Source organism: Orcinus orca, chromosome 14 (assembly GCF_937001465.1).
Source record: "Orcinus orca chromosome 14, mOrcOrc1.1, whole genome shotgun sequence".
Taxonomy (NCBI): Eukaryota; Metazoa; Chordata; class Mammalia; order Artiodactyla; family Delphinidae; genus Orcinus; species Orcinus orca.
The window spans coordinates 60,581,665-60,609,470 of record NC_064572.1 but is presented as its reverse complement, the minus strand read 5'-3'; the positions used below and the strand labels follow the sequence as shown (position 1 = coordinate 60,609,470).

Sequence of the window (27,806 nt, the reverse complement as noted above, 5' to 3'; positions counted from 1 at the left end):
GCCGTCAGTGTAGTGGGCACCAGCTCCTCAGCTGGCTTCTGCATCCCTGTGGAGCAGCCATCCTGAGGCAGCTCTGCACCAATCATTGCCTTTTGCATGACTGAGGTTTCCTGTAGCCTGAAAACCCTTGAGGTGAGGATTTTTGACTACTATTCTAACTTTGGCTCAAAAGAAGCCTACTGTATGTTCATTAGAATTCAGTTCCCCTCACACCCATCCTATCTGCTTGATTATCCGTCACTTAAAGGGGCCAGGGTTCAAATTGCTCCAAGTGGGCAGTGATGCACACACAGAGCAGAGCTGCCCTCTTATGGCCAAAAAGAGAAGCCAGTCCACATTCCTTACCCCAAACCTTTGGGAGAGATGATTTTGTAATTTAGAATTTTTTTGGCTTTTAGAAAGGAGTTATTGCAAAAACTGTATAATCCCTATTGGGGGAGCATCTCATAACAGAACACTAATATTTCTGCAACAAATATTCACAGTAAAAGGGATACATGATGATTACAAATAGCTTTGCATCTGTGTAGGTGCAAGTCAGGTGTTGGTGTCAAATGAGTTATGAAAATATTTTGGGAAATGAGGACCTGTACCTTCCTCTGCTAGAGGAAAAGAGACTCAGGAGCCATATCTCAGTAACTCCATGGCAACACAGGGTTCTTTGTCCTTAAAATTGCATCCTACCTTGTCTTCCTTCCACCAAAGAAAACTAGACAAAAAAGGTCAGAATTGGACTTGTTATTCATACATCTGCATTGATTTAAATACATTACATACAATTTCTACAGTGCATTAGAACAGTACAGAGGCAGCAGCACTCTACAGCCCAGCCTCTACTCCCTGACACTGGGAGACAGGGCCTGTGGCTGGCAGAGGGCCGGGCGGTTCCTCGAGTGCCGCCCAGAAGCCTGCCCCGGCACTCTGGGCCCTAGCTCTCCCAAAGTCCACATTCAAGGCAACCTGAGTACAGGCTTCAAGGAGAACGGATGTGGGCCAGGAAAGGATGCCCCATACTCTTTGGCCTGCCAGGACTGGGACCAGCTCCCTCTTACATTGGACCCAATATCCTTCTCATCCCAGAGCTGGTCTGCCTGAGGACAATGTGCAGATCTGCTCAGTGAGGGAAGCACCGGGCTCTTTAGACTGCTCAGGCTCTCTCAACACCCAGGTGGGGGCTTCACAAACACGTTTGCACACAGATGTCTGGAGAGTTAAACACACCTGGGTCCTCTCCGGCCTCTGGGAGCCCTGCTGCTCCCATGTTCTCGCAAAAATGATCCCTAAGGCCAAAGTCGGGGTCGGCACAATGGGATTGTCAGGGCTGGGGCCGGTGGGGAGCTGTGCCTTGTCCACAGGGCATGCGTACCCAGCTCCAGAGACTTCCTGTCAGCGGGGTGGAAGCCCAGGATAAGCTGGCTCCTGGGGGCTGGACTGGAAGGTGCCCAGCCTGGCGCAGCTGACGAGAGAGCTGCACACCTCCTGCATGGCGGGAGCTAGGCAAGCAGAGGGAACACAGCCATAGTCCTTGCTCCCTTTCTTTGGTTGTTCTTCAAACCTTCGAGATAGTTTCTTTCCAAAGCTGATTGACCAATCGCAGGACGCCGGAAACTTGAAACGTCCAGTAGCACAGGGCTGCCCCATAGCCACGGGTGGCACCCTCTTTACTCCCCCCTGAGGCCATTCTTTGCTTTGGTGTAGAAAGGGCTCGGACAGCTGGTAAGGGGGACAGCTGAGGGAAGAGAGACATGGAAGCAAGAAGATGCACACTGGGTTGGGCAGCCACGGGGGGGGGGCAGTGTGAAGGCCTCTCTCCTTAGGGCCCTGCCTTTCTCAAGAAGCCGTGGAAAAACTGGCCTGGAACAAGAAGTGGGGGAGCAAAGGGAAGCTGCCAACCAGGAGGCGGAACACAAGTCCTGTTACCTCCAGCAAGCAACAGTGGTAGCGGAAAAAGAAGTCCAAGGACCTAATATCCTGTCCTCTTATGTGCTGAGACCCACCCCAGAACCCTCATCGAGAGCCACTCCAGAACCCAGAACTGAAGCACTAACTCAAGAGTTGAGAACAAAACATCTAAAACAACAGGAACAAATTAGCAGACTGGGAGAGTTTGTTACCTTTGGCTACGGCCAAGGACTAAGGAAGCAAGGCTCGGATAAGTTCACCCATAGACCATTACAGTTCCCAGCATATACCCAGGTGGTATGGATCACATTTGCATGCTGGGGAGTCAACTTCCTCCCTCCTGCCTTTGCCTGAGTGACAAGCAACCTACAGGCCTAGACTAGAGGGGTTGGGTCCCCAGCAGGGAAGGGAGCAGAGGTGATCTATACCATCACTGTAAAACTGCTGGGAGTTCTAGAGCAAAAGTCTCCCCACTGTGAGAATCGTGTCTGGAGTCAGCCTATTGCACCAGTGGGAGGAGAAGGGGAAGACGACTTGGCAGAAAACCGAAAGGAAGTGTGGCTTCTGTCTGTCCCAGCACTGCGAGTCACCTAGCTGCCTTGGTCCGTGGGGGTAAGGAACTGTGAGACACCTAGATGTCTGGGCCCATGCAAATTTAGGTCTGGATCAGAGGTTTTCTGCTATAAGAGGTTCTGGGATTCTGCCTGGGTTTTATATTTAAATTTGTATTTGGTTTTTTCTGATGCAGAATATAATGAGGAATAGCTACAGAGCAGGGTGTCAGGAAGGGAAGGGAGTTTCCCAGCCTTCCCCCAGGAGATGCTGGAAGGGAGATGCTCCTTCCCGGGCATCTGGACTACTTGCACGGAGCGCCAGCCCCCCTACGCCAGCTCTCAGAAGGGCCCAACAGCACACACTGTCCTTCTGATTGTGCTTCTCCCCGTGCTTGGGAAAGCTCTGAGGGGGTGGTGAGCAGACAGGGAGGGCTCTTAAGGGCACTGATCTCTGCCGGCTTCTCTGGCTCTTCCTGTAACCTGCTCCCCAGGCTTTCTCCCAGGCCAAGTCTCAGACAATGTGCCTTTGTCTGCCTGTGGGGCTACCACCATGAAAAGAAGGGCTTCCGACTCTGAAAGCTCTGTGTGTAGGACTCGCTAGCAGATCGCTGGTGGGAACGGGCCGTCTCGACAATCACGGGTGGCATCTGGACGAGGTGCAGGGGACTCTTGTTGTCTTTCAGGGCCTGGGTCAGATTTAGGATCTGCAGTGGGAAAAATGAGATCAGTGAGGGCAAAGCCTAGGCATTCTGGTCTGCCTCTGAAGGGAGACCTGCAGATAGAGTGCTCCTATGAATCAAAACAAAAATAAACAATCCACTAATGGAAAATTGTACCAACAGGCTATTTACTAAAGTAAGAATATAAGTGGGCAATATACAGAAAATGGAAACCTCTCTACTCGTTGAAAAAATACAAATGAAAACAAATACCTCCTATTTTTTTGCCCTTCTAGTTAGTAAAGATACAGAAGACGACGATGATGACTCAGCTGGGGAGAGTTCAGAGACGTGGCTGTGGGACTGGATCGTGGGACAGTTTTTCAGAAAGGCAAGTGGAACATAAAGGCTTAAAAGTGAACAGGCCCTCTGACTCAGCAACTCCATTTTTAATGACTAAGGGAACAATCACTGACATGCACAAAACACTTAGTTTCAATCAATACAGTGCAGTATTGTTTGTAACAGTGAAAATGATATAAATACCTGAGAGTATGGGATCAGCTAATAAGGGATTAGAAACAAGCAGTTAAAAAATATATTCTCTTGGCATGGAAAACTGATCACAATGTCTTAGATGGAAAACAAAGGAGATAAGGAACCAGTATTATAGTGTGACTCTACCTTTATTTTCTTATCTACTTATCTACAGAGAAAAAATGTCTGGAAGTTGGCAGTGATTATCTCTGGGTCAAGGAAGGTGACCTAGAGATAGGGTGATTTTTGTTTATCCTTATTTTCTGATTTTCCTACAAAGACCATGTATTAAACAAAAAAAAGCCATTTCAGTTGAATTGTCCCTCTCATGCTGTCTTTTCATCATCTTTTTTTTAAATAAAACTTTTACTTTGGAATAATTTTATACTTACTGAAAAGTTACAAAGATAGTACAGACAGTTTCTATGTACCATTTACCCAATTTCTCCTAATTTTATCATCTTATATAACAGTGGTACATTTACCAAAACTAGGAAATCAACATTGGAACATTAGTATTAACCACACTCCAGGCTTAATTCGGATTTCATTAGCTTTTCCAGTACTGTTCTTTTTCTGTTCCAAGATGCCACAGTGCATTCAGCTCCTTTCCAGTTTTTGTCTGTATTTTACATGTATTACAGATATGTGTCCAAAGGAACACATTTTCTTCCCCTTGTCAAAATCATAGTCATCACCATTTATCGTCCCTGGTAGGACAGTACAAAAGCTGAAGTTGTCCTATGACAGCCTTCTTTAAACCACTGGATGTTGAAGATTTTCACAGCCAGGCCAGACACATGGGAGGGGAAGCTAGGCGGCACCCCCATATCACACAGGCCTCAAGCCATAAATATCCTTGGCCTACAAGTGCTGCCCCAAAAGAGGCAGAGATTCACCTGGAACAGAGGTCAGAAGTGAGAAGTTGATCCTACCAGTAATTAATTTCTTTTTTACTTCATTGTTTAGGTATTGCCAGCACCCTACACTGCTTCCAAGAGCCTTGAGTCCAAGATCAGGCCAGAGAACTAAAAGGAGCTTCAAATGGAATCAGAGTGAATTGTGCAGGAGACCCGCCCAACTTAAGAGACAGGAGTTCACGCCTGCCCTGGCTGGGTCTCCCTGTGCTTTCTTTGGTTCTTTGGGTTAGAAGCCACCTTTCCAGCATGTTTAAAATGGGGTAAAATGTCAAACTGTCTACAACTTACTTTCAAAAGATTTGGCCAAAACCAAACAAACAAAATCTATCTATCTAGGGAGAGAGATAAATTATATAGATACATTAAAGAGAGAAGTTATATAGATATATAGAGATAGATACTATTCAGATAGATAATATTTAGAGAAATAAGATAAAGCAAACGTGGCTAACTAAATGTAACAATTGGTGAAGTCTAGAAGACCCCACTCATTCTTTCAATTTTACTGAGGTTTGAAGTGTTTCAAATTAAAAAGTTGAAGAAAAATTTATAGCAGGCACATAATGCCAAAAAAGAAATACTGTCTTTGAAAATGTTATCTAAAGAAGCTTTCCCTCAGACTCTGCATTCTTTATCTAACTCCTGGTTAGAAGCCTTTATGGTGAGGAACAACTTCTATCCCCCAACTCCATCTCTCTAGGGGTTCCTCATTCTTCACCTTTGACTCTGGGCCATTGTACAGCCCACTCTGTGATTACAGCTCAGGTAGGTAGAAGGTGGTGCCTTCCTTTCACCTGCATGCTAGGAGGAGGAGCTGGACGCTCATGGAACCTTATGGTTTCAGAGGGAGGCACTCTAGGTTATAAGATGCCACAGGCCCTCAAAGGGCATTAAGAGCACAAGTTGGAAAGAAAGCTAAGATTGCACTCTCTCAATCCACGCCCCCACCCTGCCTTTTGCTACTCTAGATAATGGTCCTAACTAAATATCATGAGAGGAAGATTGCTATGATGTTGGCAAGAGACTGGAGTTGGGAAGGGAGTAGAGAAGAAACTACAATAGGGACAGAGGTACAGCCTACATAAACTTGAGAAGTTTGTTCCTTTATGCTGAGTTCCATAATACCAGACGACATCACGTGGCTTTTAAGGTTTCTACAAATTCTGCCAGCCTAACTGGGCCCTTACATTATTTGGGAAATGTAGGAAGACCATGTTATGGTATTCAGGCAGCTATAATAACTGCAGCTCTTAAAACCTGTCTGTCCCATATCTAGAGAAGATGGGCTCGGTAAGCTCAAGAGTTGCTCTCACCAGAAGCCTTTTGCTAAATGGAAGAAAGAGGTAAATGTATAATTATGACCGAGAACACCCTCTTGTCCTTCAAAGATGTGAGAAGCTGTATACAAAGTCATAATCAAAATAGCTAACCCATATTGAGTACTTCAGTACACCAGCACTACTCCAACTGTTTTCAATGATTTATCTCATAATAACCCAACGAGGTAGGTGCTGTTATTAATCCCATGTTACAGATGGAGAAACTAAAAGGAGAGATTAAGTAACTCAACCAAGACCTCATAGCTAGTAAATGGCAGAGCCAGGATTCAAACCAGGCACTCTGACCAGTTTGTGCCCTAACCACTAAGCCATCCCAGCTATCTTTAAGACTTCAAAGTGATAAGCAGAATGTCAGTGTCCTACAGAGTTTTTAGACAATTTTCAAGCTATTCTTTACTATGCTTTGGAAAGTCAACAACACCCTGGGGGTTTCCTTGGTTCTCTTTGAAGGTGAAGTGGAGAAAAAAGAAATAATATGGCTTGTAACTATAACAACAAAACTTATAACCATGACCAGCATCTGAGTGCTTACCATGTGCCACGCATTGTTTTTACTAAACACTTGATACACATTATCTTACGTAATCCTCTGGCCAACTATGCAAAGTATGATTACTGTCCCATTTTATAAACAAGGAAGCAGAGACTCCTGCCCAAGGCCATAATGCTGGGAATGGTCAAGCAGCAGTCTGACTCCGGAGCCTAGCTCTTGACCACCAAGGCACATGGCTGCCTTGCACAACTTGAGGACACAGACCACCAGGTAAATTTACCAATGAACTATCCAGCAAGGGGCACAGAGCTAAGCACATAGTAAGTGCTTCACCAAGCACCAGATACCATGGAAGAGGTGGGAGATTTGGGATGGCTACCTTTCCCCCTCAGGTGTTAACGGAGAGTTACAAATATGTATGGCATAGACTAAAATGGGTTTAAAATACAAGCTTTACACATTTACTCAACATGAGCATAAAACCCTCTCAGAGAGATCCCAGGGATGACACCAGGAGGATGTCCCAGGCTTACCTGTCCCCGCATGACAGCAATCTGCTTATGGAACTGGCCCCTATCGAATCCAGGATCTTTCTGCAAAAGAAGGGCAGAAGGAGATGGAACCTGCATGAATCCCTCAGAAGAACCCATTTTCCTCCCCCAGTTAGAAACTTTCTAATAAAGAGAACCTACATGAAGCTTCAGAGACTTAGTGAAATTAACCACCACCCCAAGAACTCCCTGTCTCACAGACAGGGAAATAGAGAACAAGTAACTATTTTGTCCTCAGTCTCATTATTAACTCTAGAGAACTCCAGGTGCTGTGCTCCATTTGAAAATGAGAGCTCTGCAGATACACTGCAGCCACATGACACAAACCAGTGTGATTCATCACAGCTGCCAATTTTTTTTCAAACCAACTCAAACTAGGTCTTGCTGTCCACAGGGGGGAATCTTGCTCTTCATTGGCTAACACAAGCCAGAAGGGCGTTTCCATTCTCTTTGGGCTTGTATCAGGACCAATTAGAAAAACCACTGGAATTCTTTCTTCTATATGGTTATAAGGCTGAGGTTCCCAGGGCTAACCTTGAAGAGTTCATATAGGTCCTCCTCCAAGTCCTTGACGAAGTTAGGGTCTGATATCTTTGGAAGAATCAGATCTTTGATCTCCTGAGAGAATGGGACTTTTGCCTGGGGCAACCAGGCCCAGTAAAAAGGATCTGAAAAGAGGAAAAGTCAAAAGCAAAGCTGGTGTTGAAAAAATCCCTGCCCATCTATGTCCTCCACCTATCAGAGCACTGGCAAAAGTAGGATACTGCTCTTATTTGAAACACAACAGAAAATAGAAGTTACAGGGGGGCTTCCCTGGTGGCACAGTGGTTGAGAGTCCGCCTGCCGATGCAGGGGACACGGGTTCGTGCCCCGGTCCAGGAAGATCCCACATGCCACGGGAGCAGCTAGGCCCGTGAGCCATGGCTGCTGAGCCTGCGCGTCCGGAGCCTGTGCTCCGCAATGGGAGAGGCCACAACGGTGAGAGGCTCGCGTACCGCAAAAAAAAAAAAAAAAAAAAAAAAAAAGTTATAGGGGCTGTTAACCCTAAAGGTTACACAGTAAGTGGAGAAACTGGGCTTCAAACCCAGGTCTGCCTAATCCCTGAGCCTGTGCTCTTTCCCAGACATTATATGACTTTCCAAGATGTAAGCCTATCTAGAAGCAATTACTTGCCACCGAAACATTGAGATGCTCCTTCTGAAAAGACAGACAAGTACTGCAAAGGGACTAGTGACCCTCTACTTGTATCTTTCCCTTTCTAAAGGTTTCTCAGTTATAATGGGGCAGGGGCTGGCTTCTAGAATGTCAACATGGAAGACAGAACACTGACAGCAGCTTGTATTTAGAAACACAAATAGAATAAATTATGATAAGACAGTCCTCAGAAAGAATAAGAAAAATGCAAAGCAGAGATGCGAAAACTCAACTCTGTGCTTTAAATGGGAATAATGTAAGGTAAAAATTATAATAGCTTACATTATGGAGTAGTTGCCATGTGCCAGCCATTGTGCTCAAGTGCATGAGCTGCATTATTTCATTAATTCTTAGAACAATCCTGTGATAGAGGAATTATTATCTTCATTGCACACATAAGAAAACTGAGACTGAGCAAGAAAAGAGCCAGACCATAGCGGTCTTGAGACTTACACGCCCTCCAGGAGTCAGGATGTTTCAGGGGGAAAGCCAGCCCATTGTCTATGGCAGCCACCTTGATAACAGGCTCCTTCACCACCACCCAGTCTGTGTCCTGAAGAGCAAGGGAAGATTAAATATTTATTGAGTCCCACCTGCCCCAGGCCCTTTAAAATAGCAGCAAAGCATCCCATCTCAACCTCCTCAGGCATCAGTCCTTACTCAACCTCTGAACTGGTTTCCATATTGTTACCCGACTTAATACATTCATGGCACTTTGATTTGGCTAATTCAAGCTTCCCGGAGTCCCTTTCTTATCTTAGAAAAGGTGCCCTTCCCCAAGAGTTGCCACAGTCCTTGGTAACATGGGAAATGACAATAACAAAAGATAACTATAAGCCATTCCTCCTAGGGAAAGGCAGTGAGAATCCTGCGAGTATAAAAAAAAAGAAAGAAAAGTCAATTATCAGTCAGACAAGGTCCTTTGGTGTGGACCTTGACTCAGATGCCACTTCAGTGGTGGTGACCACATTTTCTAGTAAGATAACGGAACCATGGAAGATAACAGCTGGCTGCTCTTGCATAAGGGAGTCTGTTCCCCTGCTTCAGTGATACATTAAAAGGAAAAGGACGAGAGCTGAATGCAGAGAGAGCGGAGCAGACTGCCTGTGACAGCAGCCCATGTCAGACATTCCCATGACTGTCTACTTGGCTCCATGTTCAGGTTAACTAGTGCCACCACAGGAACAGGCATGTGGGTCCAGGATACCTGCATCAGAATCCTCTGGGATACCTTATTTAAGGTGTGAAATCCTCAGTTTTACCCCAGACCTAATGGAGGAAAGGCTTGTACTTATCTTACGGAAAAACCCGAGTGAACTTTTTGGCCAACCCAATAAAATCTGTACTTTTTTTTTTGGCCACTCTGCCCAGTGTGTAGTATCTTAGTTTCCCAACCAGGGAGTGAACCCGCACCACTTGCACTGGAAGCACAGAGTCCTAACCACTGGACCGCCAGGGAAGTCCCCCGAATCTGTACTATTTTTAGTAAGCTCTTCAGGTGATTCTGATGTACAGAATTTGAGAACCACTATTACAAAAGGAAGTAAAAACACTACGAGGATGTGTTAACTAATCTTATTGTGGTAAACATTTTGCAATATATACATCAAATCATCACATTGTACATCTTAAACTTGTACAATATTATATGTCAATCATATCTCAATAAAGCTGGAAGAAAAAAAAAACACTATAAAGAATAAAAGCCAACCTCACTCTCCTTCTCCAGGTAGCCTTCCTGCTAATTTTTTTAAATGTGCAGATTGAACAGGGATGGGGAAGTGTGGTGGAGTATAAAAGCAATGAGAGGGTAAAGAAAGTTGCAGGAAGCAGCTTTTTCTAAACTGATGTTCTGTGGTATTGTATTCTTGTGAGAAAAGTATTCCATGGTCAAAAGGTTTAGAAATCACTGAGCCAAACAAAATCACACAGATGCACTAACGCACTATTTCTCAGACCTTTACTGTGCTACTATGCAATGTGAATCTCCAAAAAAGGCACAAAGTATGTAATATGTTCCAAACTTATTTGTACTTTTCTTCAGTCTATCCCTATCATTAGCAGGATATTCCTTAAAAAACAAATTGAGAAAAGCTCTTCCAAATATTAACCTATCAATTTTAAAGACATGTGCTATCCTGATTCCTCTGAACTTATGTGACCTAAGTATCACCCCACTACATGCTTTCATATTATGCATATACTACACCTCATCCTCTCCTTCAAGATATAGATCAACCACTTACCCGAGAGCTAGCACTATCCATTGGACAGTCATATTTAATCAGCCAGTTGTCATTGCCTCGATCTGTGAACAGAAATATGAAGTTAGTAGAAAAAACTGGGGTAGGGCTTCCCTGGTGGTGCAGTGGTTGAGAGTCCACCTGCCGATGCAGGGGACACGGGTTCATGCCCCGGTCCGGGAGGATCCCACATGCCATGGAGCAGCTGGGCCCATGAGCCATGGCCGCTAAGCCTGTGCGTCCAGAGCCTGTGCTCCGCAACGGGAGAGGCCACAACAGTGAGATGCCCGTGTATCGCCAAAAAAAACTGGGGTGATTTTCACTTTCAGCAATGATGAACTAGATACTCTGGACACTTGGGGACCAATCATCCTACTAAGTATAACTACAAAAAAGAGATAAAATATTTTTATTCTTATTTATTTATTTATTTATTTATGGGCCACGCCACATGGGATCTTAGTTCCCTGACCAGGGATTGAACCCACTCCCCCTGCAGTGGAAGCGTGGAGTTCTAACCACTGGACCGCCAGGGAAGTCCCTGGATAAAATATTTTTAAATCTCTTGAAGGCAGTGGAGATTTTATAAGACCCTTAAGAGTTAAAGTGTCATGATCTGGGAGAAAAAGGTAATCCAGAGAGGGGAGTCCAGCATTCGTGACTTCTTTTCTCTTACAGCACCTGCTGACTTGGGAAGAGGTGGCTGCGAGGTAGAACAGTGTTCTAATAGCGCTGGGGACCCAGGGAGACAAAGTTGTAGCCTGATGATGGATAAGGTGGGGGAACCCTCATAAATCATCCATGCTTTTGGTTGAAACCTGAAAGGCTACAACCCTGGAAGTAAGCAGAATTTCCCAGCAATACCTGAAGTTAAAGCGATCCTGGGTTGCTGATGACCCTAGCTGCTTGCCAAAAGCAAACATCTCTTTCCAGACAGGATTTATACCAACATCTCAGGCCTCCAAATGTTTCTATAATTTCTGATATACAATATCTGACAATTAAAAATAACGAGGTATACAAAGAGACAACATGACACAAATAAAAACAAGAAAAACAAAAGAAAATTAAAACCAAATCTACAGGGGCCCCAAATAATGAACATATAGACTCTGAAATGTTCAAGGTAAAATCCTTAATATGGTTAAGAAGATAAAAGGCAAGATTAAGAACATCAGCAGAAAACAGGAATCTATAAAAAGAATCAAATAAAAATTCAAAAAATGAAAAATACAGTTAACAAAATTAAGAACTCAATAGATAAGTTTAATAGCAGATTGTGCTAAAGAAAGTAGTGATTTGAAAGACAGACCACAAGAAATAAACCAGAATAAAGCACCCAGGAAAAAAAGATATATACATGAATGTATATCTAACAACATATAATTTGGAGTCCCAGAAGGAACAGAGAGAAAAATGGGCAGAAGTAATATTTAAAGAGACAATAGCTGAGAATTTTCCAAAAGTGACAAAACATATCAAACTATAGATTCAAGGAAGCCTGTATATACAAAGGAAAATATACCTAGGTATATCACAGTAAAAATGTTGAAAACCAAACACAGAGTAAATCTCAAAAAAATCTAGAGAAAAAGACAGATTACATTCGAAAAGGCAACAGTAATATGGACGACTTACTTCTCCACAGAAACCATGGGAGCAAGAAGATAACGGAATGTTTTTTAAATACTGCTAAAAGAAAATAATTGCCAATCCCAAATTCTATACCCAGCAAAAATATTCCTCAAAAATGAAGCTGAAATAAAGATATTTTCAGACAAACAAAAAATAGGAAATTAATCACCAGCAGACTAGTACCTCAAAATAATAAAAGTCATACATGAAAAACCCACAGCAAACATCATACTCAGTGGTGAAAGACCAAAAGCTCTTCTTCTAAGATCCCGAACAAAGCAAAAATGCCCACTTTTACCATTTCTATTCAACATAGTACTGAAAGACCAGAGCATTATGCAAGAAAAAGAAATAAAAGGCATCCAAACTGGAAATAAAAAGGTAAAATTATCTCTGTTTGTAGATGATATGATCTTATATGTAGAAAACCCTAAAGATTCCACAAAAAACTGTTAAAACCAATAAATAAACTCAGCAAAAGTATCAGGATACCAAGTCGACTGCAAAAATCAGTTGTATTTCTATTCAATAACAATGAACAATTCAAAAAAGGAAATTAAGAAACAAATCCAGGGACTTCCCTGGTAGCGCAGTGGTTAAGAATCCGCCTGCCAATGCAGGGGACACAGGTTCAAGCCCTGGTCCGGGAAGATCCCACATGCTGCAGAGCAACTAAGCCCGTGCACCACAACTACTGAGCCTGCGCTCTAGAGCCCGTGAGCCACAACTACCAAGCCCACGCACTGCAACTAATGAAGCCTGCACGCCTAGAGCCTGTACTCCGCAACAAGAGGAGCCGCTGCAATGAAAAGGCCACATACCGCAATGAAGAATAGCCTCCACTCGCCGCAACTAGAGAAAGCCTGTGTGCAGCAATGAAGACCCAATGCAGCCAAAAACAAAAACAGAAAAAAAAGACTCTGTGCTCCCAATGCAGGGGGCCCAGATTCGATCTCTGGTCAGGGAACTAGATCCCGCACGCTGCAACTAAAAGATCCCACATGCTGCAACAAAGATCCCATGTGCCACAACTAAGAGCAACAAAGATCCCATGTGCCACAACTAAGACCCAGCGCAGCCAAATAAATAAATAATTATTTTAAAAAAGAAAGAAAGAAAGAAATCCATTTACAATAGCATCAAAAAGAATAAAATACTTAGAAATTAGTTTACCAAGGAGGTGAAAGACTTGCATAATGAACACTACAAAACATTGCTGAAAGAAATTAAAGAAGACATAAATAAATGGAAAGACACCCTATGTTCATAGAATGGAAGACTTAATATTGTTAAGACATCAATACTACTTGAAGTGAAGCAACCTAGAAATTTAATGCAATTCTATAAAAATCCCAATGATCTTTTTTGCAGAAATAGAAAAGCTCACCCTAAAATTCATATTGAATCTCAAGGGACCCCAAATAGCCAAAACAATCCAGAAAAGGATCAAAGTTGGAGGACTCACATTTCCTCCAAAACTTTCAAACTTACTACAAAACTTACTACGAAGCTATAGTAATCAAAACAGTGTGGTACTGGCATAAAGACAGACCAATGGACTAGAATAGAGACTCTAGAAATAAACCTTTGCATTTATGATCAAACAATTTTTGACAAGGATAGGAAGACCATTCAATAGGGAAAAGACCGTATTTTCAACAAATGGTGCTGGGAAAACTGGATATCTATATACACAAGAATGAAGCTGGATCCTTACCTAACACCATATACAAAAATTAACTCAAAATGGATTCATGACCTAAATCTAAGACCTAAAACTATAAAATTCATAGAAGAAAACATAGGGCAAAGCTTCATGACATTGGATTTGGCAGTGATTTCTTAGATATGACACGAAAGGCATAGACTAAAAAAAGGAAAAATAATACTTCATGAAAAATTTTCAATTAATTGCATCAAAAGACACTATCAACAGAACAAAAAGGCAACCCACAGAATGGGAAGAAATAGTTGCAAGTCACGTATCTGATAAGGGATTAATATCCAGAATATATAAAGAACTCCTACAACTCAACAAAAATAAAACAACCCGATTCAAAGATGGGCAAAGGACTTGAACAGACATTTCTCCAAAGAAGAAATGCAAATGGCCAAAAAGCACATGAAAAGATGTTCAAGATCACTAATCATTAGGGAAATGCAAATCAAAACTACAATGAGATACCACCTCATACCTATTAGGATGGCTACTATCAAAAAAACAGAAAATAACAAGTGATGGTGAAGATGTGGACAAACTGGAACTCTTGTGCACTGCTGATGGGAATGTAAAATGGTGCACCTGCTATGGAAAATAGTACGGCGGTTCCTAAAAAAATTCGCAACATAGAATTACCATATGATACAGCAATTCCACTTCTGGGTATACACTCAAAAGAACAGAAAGCAGGGTTTCAAAGATATTTGTACACCCACGTTCATAGCAGAATTATTCACAATAGCTAAAACGTGGAAGCAACCACGAAGCAAGTTTCTGTAGACAGATTAATGGATGAGTGAAATGTGGTATATACACACAATGGACTAGTATTCAGCCTTAAAAAGGAAAGAAATTCTGACACAGCCTACAATATGAATGAACTTTGAGGACATTATGCTAAGTGAATAAGCCAGCCAGAGAATGAAAATGCTGTATAAGTCCACTTAGATGAGGTACTTAAAGACAAAACTGTCCTGTGATAGGCTGGGCTACCATGAATGACTAGAGATCAAGGATAAGAGGACTCTTCACGTTGCTTTGGAAGAGCCAAAGTGTCTTCTGTCTAGGACCGGGAAAGAGGCAAAGATAAAACATAAATACTCACCCCTCCTGATAACTACACATGATGTGCCTGAACAAGGCTTGTCTAGGAAAAGTATTTTCAAGACCCTCTCCAAATGTGCATAACCCTTATGTCTTAGACTAAACCCATCCTGATAGGGTACTCTGATACTAAGCTCTGCAAGCCTCCAGGTCTCCCCCGTGCCTCATCACAGTCTGGCACAGGGCACAGGACCACCCACAGCTGCTCACCAGTGTTGCGGATGATGTAATCCAGCACCACTAACCGCTCAAACTGTAGCAGTAGTTGCCGGTTAGTGTTCTCAGGGAGAGGTTCTGCTTCAAAACGACGTAGCCAGTAGTCTGCATCTTTGTACCCTTCAACAAAGAGCTGGAATGAACCAACCTGCAATCAAAAAGGAAGAATAAAGGTATTTCCTTACAGCCCAAGTGCAAAGATCCCAGGAGTAAGCCAGGTACCCACTAAGGCCCTGTGGAGTTTATATCAGGAAAGGGTTGTGACAGTAATTGCTCATCCAAATTCAAGAAGCCCAGCTAAATGGTCCAGAGGAGTAAAGTGAGAAAGTTAGGGTCTCTTTGGAGAATTATTCCTCAAACCTTAGGCCCTTAACAGAAATGAGCAAGACAGAAGCCTCCCGGCAGACTATTCAAAAGTCCATAGATAAGTCTGTTGACACCTTGCTTCATCACTTGGATGATTATGCCACTATAAATCATCACCTTTGGTAAGCCACCTAGGCGCAGTCTATACCTTTGGCGGTAGCCCGATGCGGTTAAACCGCTGTCCAACTTTTGGCACTTTTTCCAGCGCAAGCCGCTTGCCCCTGGACTTCACTCGGTCAATGGCACTATAGTTGAAGGTCTCACTGGCCAGGTATACTACCTACAGTGGAAATAGAAGAGACACCTAGGTTAGAGTCAAATTTAAGGAACTATACCACTATGGCAGAGAATAGCTAGATGCTCACCAACACTGTTCCTCTTCCGCACATAGAAGGAATGCATTTCTCAGCCTTTCTAGCTGCCAGAATAGAGTATATGACTAGTTCAGGCCAAGAGAATGTTGACAAAGTGATGTATGCCCACTACTTCCAGGCCTGGCCCCTAAAATTTCCCATGATCTTTAGCTCACGTTCCCCAATCTGTGCAGCTGGAAATGAAGCTGAGCTGGCAAAACCACATCATGGAAAGATCCCAGATCTCTTGCCGCTACCTGGAGTGACATGGGATCTAGGAGAGCTGCCTAACTAGCATGGGTCTTGATGTGAGCAAGAAATAAACTCCTACTGTGTTAAACCACTGCAATTCAGGGGTTGTTACAGCAGCTAGCATGAATTACCCTGACCACTACAGCTACCTCCTGGGTTAGGAGAAGATGGCCCAGTGCCTATTTTCTCTCCAAATAAAAACAAATTGCAATTTACTCTATACCCTTTTATTTCCTGTTGAACTCTGTACTATGTACAATTATTTACATTCAAAAATTAAACAAATATTAAAATTGGTTTTAATTTTTAGTGAGTTGCTATATATTTACATAGACTGTATCTAGAATATTACACAAGAAACTAGTAATAACAGCTGCCTCTGAGGAAGGAAACCAAGTGGCTGGAAGACAGGGGTGGGAGAGAGGCTGAATTACTCTTCTTTGTTTACTGTAATTTTTGCACTAGATGCATGCATAACCTATTCAAAAAAATTTTTTTAATAGGCCACCAATATTACACTTGATTGTCAAACTGCAGTGATATCACTGTAATCCATAATCCATATGTGTGTCCATTATCACACTTATCACACTGTCTCGTGATTATCCATTTGTATACCTAACTTGTTTCTTAAGACTAAAGAAATGTGGGGTGGATGAGAACATCTTATTTACATTAGCATCCCTAGTACCTAACACAGTGCCTGGCACATGCTCATTTATTAAGTGAATGAATGAATAAGTTACGAGCTTCTTTCAGAGATAGCTATAAGTGAGTTTTACCATATAAATACCTAAAATCAAATTTATAAGAAAATTCTTTCTTTTCCTAAGCCTTGCAAAATTCATTACAAATAACTAATTATTTTGCCCCCGAAATCTCAGAGACAGCATAAAATAATTCCCTTCCTCCCATCCATCCATCCATCCATCCAGTTTTAACAGAGTACCTAAAACATATGTGCAAAGTACTGTAGGTTAGCACTCTCTGCCTTACAAATCTGGAAACACAGGCACAGGAATAAAGGGGAAAAAAGGCTTTCCTAAGACTACCTTGCCAGCTTCCATGGTGAAAACACTGGCTCTCAAGCCATAAACCACCCTTTCCCCCCATGAGATTTATTTTCGATCAATTTTTGTAACAAATCACTCTTTCCCTATGACTAATGAAACTATCACAACCTGAAACCTTGCAGGAACAGAGAGCAGAGATAGTGATCGAGTGAGAATTACAGCCTTACTGCTTGAAGCTCCATCTCAGCGTGAGCCCCGTTTCCATAGTGACAGATGCTCTGATCAACTGGATAGAATCCTATCACAAGGGTGGGGACGGAGGGAGGGGAGAGATTTCCTCTTACTATTGTCCAACAGCTGTAATGTAAAGCTTGCAAATATATGTGGGTTTCTTTGGCTTGTTTGTTTTGTTTTAGCATTATTTATTTATTTATTTATTTATTTTTGGCTGCACTGGGGGGTCTTCGTTGCTGTGCATGGACTTTCTCTAGTTGCGTTGAGCGGGGGCCACTCTCCATTGTGGTGCATGGGATTCTCAGTGCAGTGGCTTCTCTTGTTGCGGCTTCTCTTGCTGCGGAGCATGGGCTCTAGGAGCGCAGGCTCAGTAGTTGTAGCTCGCGGGCTCTAGAGCACAGGCTTAGTAGTTGTGGCACACGGGCTTAGCTGCTCCGCGGCATGTGGGATCTTCCCGGACCAGGGCTCGAACCTGTGTCCCCTGCATTGGCAGGCAGATTCTTAACCACTGCGCCACCAGGAAAGCCTCACAAATGTATGTTAAGCTTGCAAAGTTCTGTCTCATCTCAGTCTCATGGAAGACAAGTGTTTTTGTTGTTGATTTTTTGATGTAAAGGATCCTCAGTCCTCATTAAGGTTCTCTAACAGGGAAAGAGGAAGCCCAGAGATAGGGAAGAAAGGGATTATGTGACATTAATGATTAGAATAGTCATAAAAATACCACAGGCAAAGATGTATGGAGTGTTTACACTGTGTCAGCTGCTGGGCTACATGTTCAACATGGATTAACTTGTGCAATCTTCATAGCCACTCTCTAAAGTAGGACCTCTTTATGTCCCTATTTTTATAGTGAGGAGACTGAATGGGCAGGGGCTGTGGGGGTGACTTGCCCAAGGGTCACCCAGTGAAGCGCTGCAGCACCAGAATTTGGACTCAAGCCCTCTGGTTCTTAGGCACTGCACTCGAGAAGCACAGGCAAAGCAGACAGGCACAGGGCATGGGTGGTCTGTTATTTACCTAGCAGAGAAAGGAAATTACAGTGATATGCAAGGAGTACTTAGAAGCATTTCTAGAGTCTACGAGGGGCCTAGTAGGAGGATTTCAGGTTAGGCAGGAGATCTTAGGGGCTTTAATTATCATACAAGATGTTCAATGTGCCGTTTAACTATACGCACACAGAGAGAACTAAGTATAAAGGGAAGGAATGAGCTGCACAAGGCCAGGCAGTGACTTAGGTGTCAGATGGGAGCTACAAGCCCAGAACTAAAATCAAACATTCTCTCCATTGGCCTGAGGTTGGGGGATCTCTGTTACTGTTTTTTCATGGTTTGCTATCTATCCACTGATTCCGCTGGTACTTAAGGAATGCTTACTTTAAGTATAGTACTTTGCTAGGTGCTGAGAATGAGAGAAGGAAATTTCAAGAAGTGGTCCCTGACTTCTACAACCTTAACAAATTAGTTGGCTTATTTGAAGTTTGGTGGCAAAGGAGCAGACACAGTTAAACATCCACAACAATCACATTTTCTTCTAACATACCCTGGGAAAACAGAAAAAACAGATTTGAAGGGAAGCTCCTGTCTGCTGATCAGGCTCTTTGCCCACAGCCTGCTATCTAAACCGGCAAAGAAAACCTTAAGCAGGGGTTTTTAATCTAGATCCTATGAGTCAAAGGGTAGACTTCAACTTGTCTATGAACCATCCTCCTGAAATTATATGCAATAATTGAAAATATATGTATTTTTTGTGGGAACAAGATTTATAGCTTTTATCAGATTTTCAAAGAGGATTAAGACCCAGAGATACAAAGATGCCCCTGCAGCCTTAAAGCATCAGATCAGAGTTCCCCCTTAAATTGTTACTAAATCTCAGGGAGCCACACACTAAATGAGTGACGACGTGTCCTTAGATGTTCATATGCTGACAAGCAGATTTCTTCCCCTCAGAACCCTTGGAAGGTTTCATGAGACACCCTGTAGTACAGGGGTTCTTAACCTAGTGTCAGTAAACTTCCTGAAATTGTATGCAATAAATTCTATATTAAAGCATGTTTTTGCAAGAGGCGAGGGGGCGAGGGGGCAGGGGGCGGGTATGGTCCAGACCCTTCAATAGAACCTCAGCTAAGTCTATAACACATACAAGGTATGTACAAATCCATTCTAAGTGTGGAATTGCCTGGATCTGGGAACCCGATTTTGTTATGTTCAGACAAGTACCAGAATTCCATAGCATAAAGATGGGTGAGGAGAATTTCATGTCAGTTCCCTGTAGGTGTTCAGGCCAGACCTTTACTCTAACCCTCAGCCAATCCTAGAGTCCTCCTTGGCATACCTTGCATTAGTGCTTAGCTGACATCAGCTAGTCCATTCTAGACTGTATCTAAATCCTGGAATAGCTCAGAAATCTAACAGAGTAAGCTACAAAAGTAGCTAGGTTTCTAACCAGCTTGGGGTTACGTGGGATCCAAAGACCCAGGGAGTCCATACATGTGCATCAGGTCAGTGAACTTCCTGAAACTGTGTGCAGAAAATTTATGTGTATCCTTCTCAGGATAGCTTTCATCACATGATCAAACCATGAGCTGAAACCTACCACCCCCACCAAAAAAAAGGGCTGAGAACCCTAGACTCAGGGCACAAATAGCTGTCACTGGATCTAGCAGTCCCACTAACACGTAGCAGGGCTTAGGTCCAGGAAAACTCTGGCCAGGCAGTAAGGCTTCCTGGAGACTAACCTTTGTACGGGGTACAATGTTGAGTTCCAGTTTTTGGTCCACCAGGCTGGCCCCTGCCTCTGAGAGATAGCCCTGGTTGAGGACAAGGCAGTCACGGCCAAAGCAGCAGGGACAGCACAGCTTTTGCAGCCACTTGGTCCACTTAGGATTAAGATGCCCATATGGCTCTTCATTCTTGGGTTTGAAAACAGCAATGATTTTCTACAGAGACAAAAGAAAAAGAGGATGTTAAAGGCAAGTTGATTAAAGTAGCTCACAGACCAGGTCAGCAGGAATCTAGAAAGAAATGAGAGGGCATAGGCAGACAATCCCTATGTACAGTTAGACACTGGCTTCTCCCCCGGCTTGTAAGGGGAAGACACCAGCTCACATGAGCAGCTGAGAAACCCCCTGCCAGAAAGGGCTGAGGCCAGAGAAGATGCCAAGTCTGGTATATACGGTACAACAGATTTTAACACCATCAAACCCCAACTTCTAAGGTACACTCATACAGGCTGTTGTTCTGCATCAATTATGGAAAGACTCAAAAAAGTATCAGCTGAAAGGAAATTAGTAAGGTCTTATAGAATGAGGTTAAGAAAGTTCTTTCATCAATGGTAGCTTCCTCTATCGGCCTTACTATTCCACACCCACCCCCTCCGCGTGTTAAGAAACCTTAAAAAAGTTTAGGAATGACAAACTAAGAAAGCAATGGAAGAGAAAAATCACAGCAGGAAAAAGGATCTGCTACCTAGTTAGAATGGGTTTCTTTTAAGTAATTCTGATAGGCAAGAGATCAGGACATGAGAGGCCACAAAGATTAAGATCCATCTTCTCTAGCAGACAGTAACTTAATCCTCAAAGATCCTTGGACCTATGGGATGCTGCTGCAATCTAGAAACTAAGGCCTTCCCTCCTGAAGGTTTCCTCCCCAAGCCAGTCAGCCCTCTGAGGTGGTTTTATATTTATGTCATTCCTTCCAGTCCCCAAGCTGGTACTTTCAAAGGAAGAAAAGTAAAGTAAATATGCTATTCAAGTGATTCATCTTTATATCATATGACTCTCCCTCTCCCCTTACCCCACAGCCAACTCAAGCTAGTCTAGGTCATAAGTCATTTTCCTGTGGGTGTCACTTCCTGAATGGCTGGTCACAGCAAAAAACACAAATCCACCTGACTGCATTAAGTACTCATATTAGGAACTGGCTAGGCACATGTCTAAAACAATAACTGGTCAATCTTGAGGACAGTCCCTTCAAGAAGCCTTGCAAGGATTTGAGAGGGCAAGAGAAATACAGAACTTTCCTCCTCCAAAAGAATCAGTTTATTCTTAACGATAAACAAACTTACTTATTCACCAGAAAAAGTCAAATGCATATATTCATATTCTAAGTCTTCAGAATTACATTCTTATCTAAAGTGGCTAGGAAGAGGCCTATTTTAGCAATCGTCCTCTCTGTCTCTGTACCCCTGGAACCCTGGGCTCTGAATCACACAGCAGCAGTAGTAAGTGGCTTACCATACAGAGAATGACTGATGACTCCAATGTAACTCTCTGGAACCTGGGCAGTGAAACCACAGTACAACTTGAGGCCCATCCCAGAACCCACCAGTCAGTTCAACTGAGGCACAATGTGGAGTTCTGCAAGCTGGTCCCCAATGAAAGGGAAACCAAGACATTCCTACTATTAGTGAGGCTGAAAAATAACAGGGCTAAGGCTTAAATACTTCCACTTAAAGAAAGCAGAACTTGGGAATTCCCTGGCAATCCAGGGGTTAGGACTCTGCACTTCCACTGCAGGGGGCACAGGTCTGATCCCTGGTCGGGAAACTAAGGTCCCGAAAGCCACACGGTGCAGCCGGAAAAAAAAAAAAAAGAAAGAAAAGAAAAGAAAGCAGAACTTGAAGGCCAACATTGCAGCCAAGCATCTTTTATAGACTGACCTCTCAAACTTCTCAATTTCCTTCCACCATAAGGAGAATCAGAAAGCATTTTGTTGACTCTAAAAGCATTAGTAATCGTGGTTCTCTCAGTATTACAAGAGTTTCATTAAATAATAATGCCTGGAATGGACAAATAGGGGAATGGTAGGGTGGGAAGGATGGAGGAACAGAAGGACATTCAGACAGAAGGGGAGACAAGTGCCTTTCAGGACTAAGCGTTGCCTCAGTTCAATTCAATTCTGCCAACATTTGCTCAGTACCTAGTTCTTATAAGACAGTGCATCAGCACTCTGTGGGTTTCCTAGACAGACACATAAAGCAGCCTCTGGCCTAATTTCCAAAGCTAATGTTAACGTCAAATAATCAACTGTGTTACAGAATACTCAAGAATATTCTCCTAATTCATAGAAAACAAATTCTAAAGCCACCCACCAATATTTGGTTGAGAAAGAAAATAACTACTGCCTAATTTGTTTCACCAACCTTTCTCTTCTTTAATATGCTTTCAATTCCTTTATTACATTTAGAAAGCTTCAGTTTGATGTCAATATTTTAAAAACACCCTCCCTTAACACCCACTTACTAAAACCCCTTTTAATAAAGGGGTTAAGGTGCAGGTAGCTCAAGTAGCAGCAATGCATGAACTTGGGGATAAAAACAGCACTGCACAAGGAAGCAAGGGGCCACCCACTGGCTGGTGCCAGACCCGCAACCAGTTACTGAAACCTGGAACCCAAAAGGGGTTCCTAGATCTATGCAGCAGCCCCACGGAGGAGGGCACTATGCTGTGCTAAAATCTAACACAGCTCAAGCACATCACTCATACTATGCAGTGAAATACGCAAAAATCACGCATAATAAACGGGTTTTTTAAGTTTGGTAAACACAAGTGGACGGTTCTCAAACTTTGTGGTTTCAAGGCCCCTTTAAACTCTTAAAAACTATTAAAGACCCCAAAAGCTTTTATATACATGGGTAAAATCTATATTTGCTATACTAGAAATTAAAACTAAAATGTTAAAACTATTTATTAATTCACCTAATCATAAAAATAAGCCTATTACATGTTAACATAAGTGACATGTTTTTATGAGAAATAACTATATTTTAAAAAACATTTAGTGAGAAGACTGGCATTGTTTTACATTTTGCAAATCTCTAATGTTTGGCTCAATAAAAGACAACTGTATTCTCACATCTTTAAAATTCAATGTGTTTCAATATCATACAACATGAGACCCCTGGAAATCTCTGCTGTACACTCATAAGGAAATGAAAGTGAAAAAGGCAAGTCTGTATTCTGTAGAGGTTGGATGGAAACAGCATTCTTTGACTTAGCTATTTAGGTAGAGAAGCCTTATTTACAAGTTCACTTTTACAAAAGAGAGGGATGGACTACTCCAAATATATGAGACCCTGAAAGAAGATGGGCTGTAAGTAGAATGTAATAAAAGAGATTCAGCCTGTATTTATTTTCCTATCCACTGCCATCGACCCAACCTGCCTCATCCATTACAACTTGTAGCCTGGGACAGCTCCCTATAACAGATGGTAGATGATGCTTAAAAATCTCCAGAACTACACCTATATATATGGTATACAAACATGACTGTGTCTTAACATTTTAGTAATAAATAAGTTACTCTGTTTGAGATCTTTATTCTTTATTTGGCTATTAGTGTCATTCTCAACCGAATGTTAGGACATCAAAATTTCCTGTAGGGCACAGGTGGTTAGAAGAAACACATTCAATATTACAACATAATTTTATATTTGAAAAATGGAAAATAATACTGTACTGTTTTCATGACAAACTCTTGGTGAATGAAGTATTTTTAAAAGGTTGAAAATTACTGATACAAGGCCAAGCTCCTAGAACATGTGAGCAGTATCTGTAGAATTGTGTCACAAACACCAATGAGCATTATCTAATGAATTACTATTCTCAATATGAAAGGATCATCTCAGAATTATACTACTTTTGCTTTATTCAGTGCCACGTATCCAAGAAAGCTTAATCCAGAGGTCAGTGGGCATGTAACTTAAAAACGAAACAAAACACTCTGAACTCCTGCTAAGCACCAGGAATTAGGCCAGGGGCTTTCATGTGTGGTATCTCATTTACTCCTCCCAATAAACTAGTCAATCACATGCTGTTCTATGTTTTGGCAACATGAACACCTAGAATTACTAGCCTCTCAAAACAGAAAATTCTCAAAAAATACTTTCGTAGATGATTGAGCATGAGACCTGAAGCACAAGGATGTATGTAGATGAGGAGGGTAATATGAGCACTCTACCATGACTCCTGATCTAGCATTTTCCATCTTACTGTTCCAGGTCCCTTACTTGCTCATCCTGAGGAAGGAACCACCCTACAATGGGAAATGGAATCAGGGCTGTTATCTTTAAGAACTTTTCAGACTGTCCAGCTCCAAAGTACCTGTGGCAGAAACTGCTGGTTCCCCCAATCTCTGTTCCCTCTTCTTCCTTGGACACAGGTCCCTGATTTTTAGCTGGGCAAAATGAAGACTGCAGTTCCCAGCCACTACTGCAGCTAAGTTCTGGACGATGGAATGTAAGGAGAAGAGTCTGGTGCAACTTCTAGGAAACGTCCTACAGGGAAAGGGCATCCTCTCCCTCTTCCTCTCCCTCTCCTTCTTCCAACTGGCTGAAAAGCAGGCAAGATGTCTGCAGTTTGAGCAGCCATCTTGGATCACGAAGTGGAAGCCACATGCTAGGGATGGCTGACCAGCCGGACGGTTGGATGCATATTGTTCATACTGCATCCATGATAAAGGAAAATGCCATCCCAGCTCTGAGCAGTCTGTAGACTTCTTTTAGGAGAGTCAAATGTACTTTTATTCAAGTTACTATTATTTTAAATTTTCTGTCACACACAGCCAAATTTAGTCTTAACCAATATGGTAGCTGAAAAGAGAAACCAGAGATTCAGATGACTAACTCTGAGGCAGCAGGACATAGTAGTTAGGAGCATGAACTCTGGAGCCAGTCTGCCTGGGTCTGAATCCTGCCTCCTACTTAACAGCTGTGACACCCTGGGCAAATTAGGTATACTGTGTGCCTCAGTGTCATCATCTGTGGGGGCAATAATAGTACCTACCCCTGAAGGTGTTATGAGTACTAAGTGAATTATTATTTGTAAAGCATTTTAAATAGTACCTGGCATACAGTAAATGCTATCTACGTATTTTTAAATAAAATAGTTAAACACATTTGCAGCAGGGCCAAAGATGACAAAACTAACTACAGTGAGTCTGTGGTCCAGTATAACCCACCATAGCAGTTAGGAAGTGATCCTCTGCTCTGAACCACATTTTCCTCAGTGTGAACAGGATGGTTACACTAATAAGTTTTATCCAGTCATATGTGTCTTGACTTCCCCTCTAAGAAAGGACAGTGGCCAGGAAATTTGAGAGACTAAGATCCTGCAAATCACCAAGAAGCATACCCATAGTGTGTCATTCTCTGTGGCCTATGTACTGAGGTGGTAGTACTTTACCTGCCAGCTAGAATTGAGAGATCATATTACTCCCACCTGTCAGAGCACCAGAACACTTCTCTGCTGACCTGACACACTTCCAGTGTTACAGTGGAGCTGTAACAGTGTCATGAAAGAAAAACAAAAACCTTCCTCCTGCTTCTATACCTAACAAAGATAATCTTAGCCCATTCTTACATCAGCCAACAAGCAAACAACTACAAAATAAAATAAAATCCATTCATGTCTTAGATCTCACTCTGGTTCCTAAATAAAAAAGATGAAAACATCTTGCTAACATTTAAACCTCAGGACACCCACCTTTCTTTTCTTCTACAAGTGATGGTTCCTGTTTGAGCTTTCGATTTAACTCACTGCTCCCTTATTTGAAAGACTTACTACTCTCAAAGCTTTCCCCCGTCTCAGTTTATGTTAACTGATTTGATGGCAGAATTGCTCTCTGGTTCTTGGTGATAATTCAGGGACAACAACATCTGGGAGAATTAACTGAATCCTTCAATGAACCTAACCAAGAGCTACAAGTCACAGTCCATCCTGGCCACACAGCACTCCTGCCAAAAGAACACACCACCCATCTCAAGAGTTCACACAAGAGAGATGCAGAGAAAATGGGAGGGAGCTCTGATACCCATCATTTTAATAAGCATAACAATAATACATTTTCCCAATAAACCATTCTGGTCCATCTGAGAACTTTAACAGGGAAGATTTGATTTTTTTTTTTGACTCATTGATATTCCAAAGATACCTCTAGTTTGATCTAAATGTCTTAAATTCTCCTATGGTTATCAAAAGAATAAAGGTCACTTTTCAGCCGCCCTGGTCACTCCATGCCCCATCCCATCCCCCTTTAAACACATACAAGGGGCAAAATAAAGGTCAAACAAACATTCCGCCTTTGTTAAAAAAGCAAACTGCTGACAGTCCTGGGTGAGAAATGAAAGTAAAAAGTAGCTGACAGTCCCATGTTTCTCAAACTTCACATTCTAAACTGAGGAGCCACAAGAAGGATTTGAACAATTTCCCAGAAGTGAGCAATAACCAGGACAAATGAAACTGATGAGTCCACCCACCCTTACAACAAACGTCTGCCAATAAGGGGCCTGGGTTGGTGGCAGGAGACGTCCCCACAACAGAGAAGGCTGGGAATGAACCCTCAGAGCCCCTGATGGGTCACCCGTCCTCCTCAATGAACAGCGACAACACTGGTTCAGTCCAAAAAGAGAGGACGGGCTCAAAGCTCAAAACAGTACGTCAGTGGCCGAATAAGGAACCTACTAGAAAGCAGCATCTCCCCGCGCGTCTCTGTCCAGAGGCCGACTGCCCCATCACACCGCAGGGCCCCCCGCCTGTATCTGGTCAATTTCCTCTTTTCATTCTCCGCTCACTCTTCCCCTACCAAATAAGTTCTGATTTATTTCTTCATTCCGGACAGCTTATCCGTCTCCAGTCCTCAGTAGAATTCCAAAATCCTGCCAAGGGGCTCTGCACTGTGAAGTTTCTCCATTTCTTAGCCTTTCAAACCCCCGTTCTCCCTCTGGCTGTGCGAACCCTCAAACTTCCCCGGACAGGCCCACCCTCCCAGATGCCAGCGGTCGCGGTCCCCAGCCCGCTCTCACCCCCTGAGGGTCCTTGACGAAGTAGCTTCCGCTGGAGCCCTGGTAGATGCGCTCGGGGAAGATGCAACGCTCGATGGCCACCTCGGCCTGCCGCACCACCGCCTCGAACTCGGGGTCCTCCGGGAACTCGTTCCGCTCGCGGTGGGCCTGCGCGGCGTGCGCGGCCGCCGCGGCCTGGGCGGCCAGGGCTTGGGCCTGCGCCGCCACGGTTTGGGTTTGACACTGGGCCGCCGCGCCCCGGGCCCGATCCAGCAGTGGCTGCCGCTCCCGGTCGTGGCCTGGCGAGCCCTGCGGAGAGGGGGCCGGGCCGGCCACCGCCGCCACGCGGACCGCGCCTCCCGGCACCTGCGGAAAGTGAGCGGCCGAGGCGGACGGAAAGGTGTAGTCCGGAGGTTGGGCCCGCTCAGGGGACACGAGTGGACTAGTCTCGTCCATCCCTCAGGCCGCGGGCTCCAGGACCCGGTGCGCTTCACACAGCTGAGATCCCGGCTGGGACCAATCCGCGAAACCCCCAATCCTCCCCGGGCCAACCAGGTCCCGACGCCTCTTTGGCCCCGCCCCTACCTTCCCTGTTTACTTGGCGACGAGTAGACACGACCCCTCGCGGGCGAACGGTAGCCAATCAGAAACTATGCCTACGCAATAGCGTCCTCAGCACTTTTCGCTGATCACTTTCTGTGAAGACTGCGCATGCTCCAGGAGCCAGCCCCGGGTCAGACACT

At 43.4% G+C, this 27,806-nt stretch overlaps 1 protein-coding gene across 1 annotated transcript; it reads right to left on the bottom strand.

Moving 5' to 3' along the window:
- Nucleotides 1-723: 723 nt before the first annotated feature.
- Nucleotides 724-27,701, bottom strand: PI4K2A (phosphatidylinositol 4-kinase type 2 alpha). Its single transcript, XM_004268416.4, has 9 exons — nt 27,085-27,701; nt 20,021-20,221; nt 15,583-15,714; nt 15,063-15,216; nt 10,397-10,458; nt 8,604-8,703; nt 7,491-7,624; nt 6,939-6,998; nt 724-3,160 (listed from the first exon to the last, which is right to left on the bottom strand). Exons 1-9 carry the CDS (start codon nt 27,517-27,519, stop codon nt 2,999-3,001), a joined length of 1,440 nt encoding a protein of 479 aa, XP_004268464.1. The 5' UTR covers nt 27,520-27,701; the 3' UTR covers nt 724-2,998.
- Nucleotides 27,702-27,806: the final 105 nt, after the last annotated feature.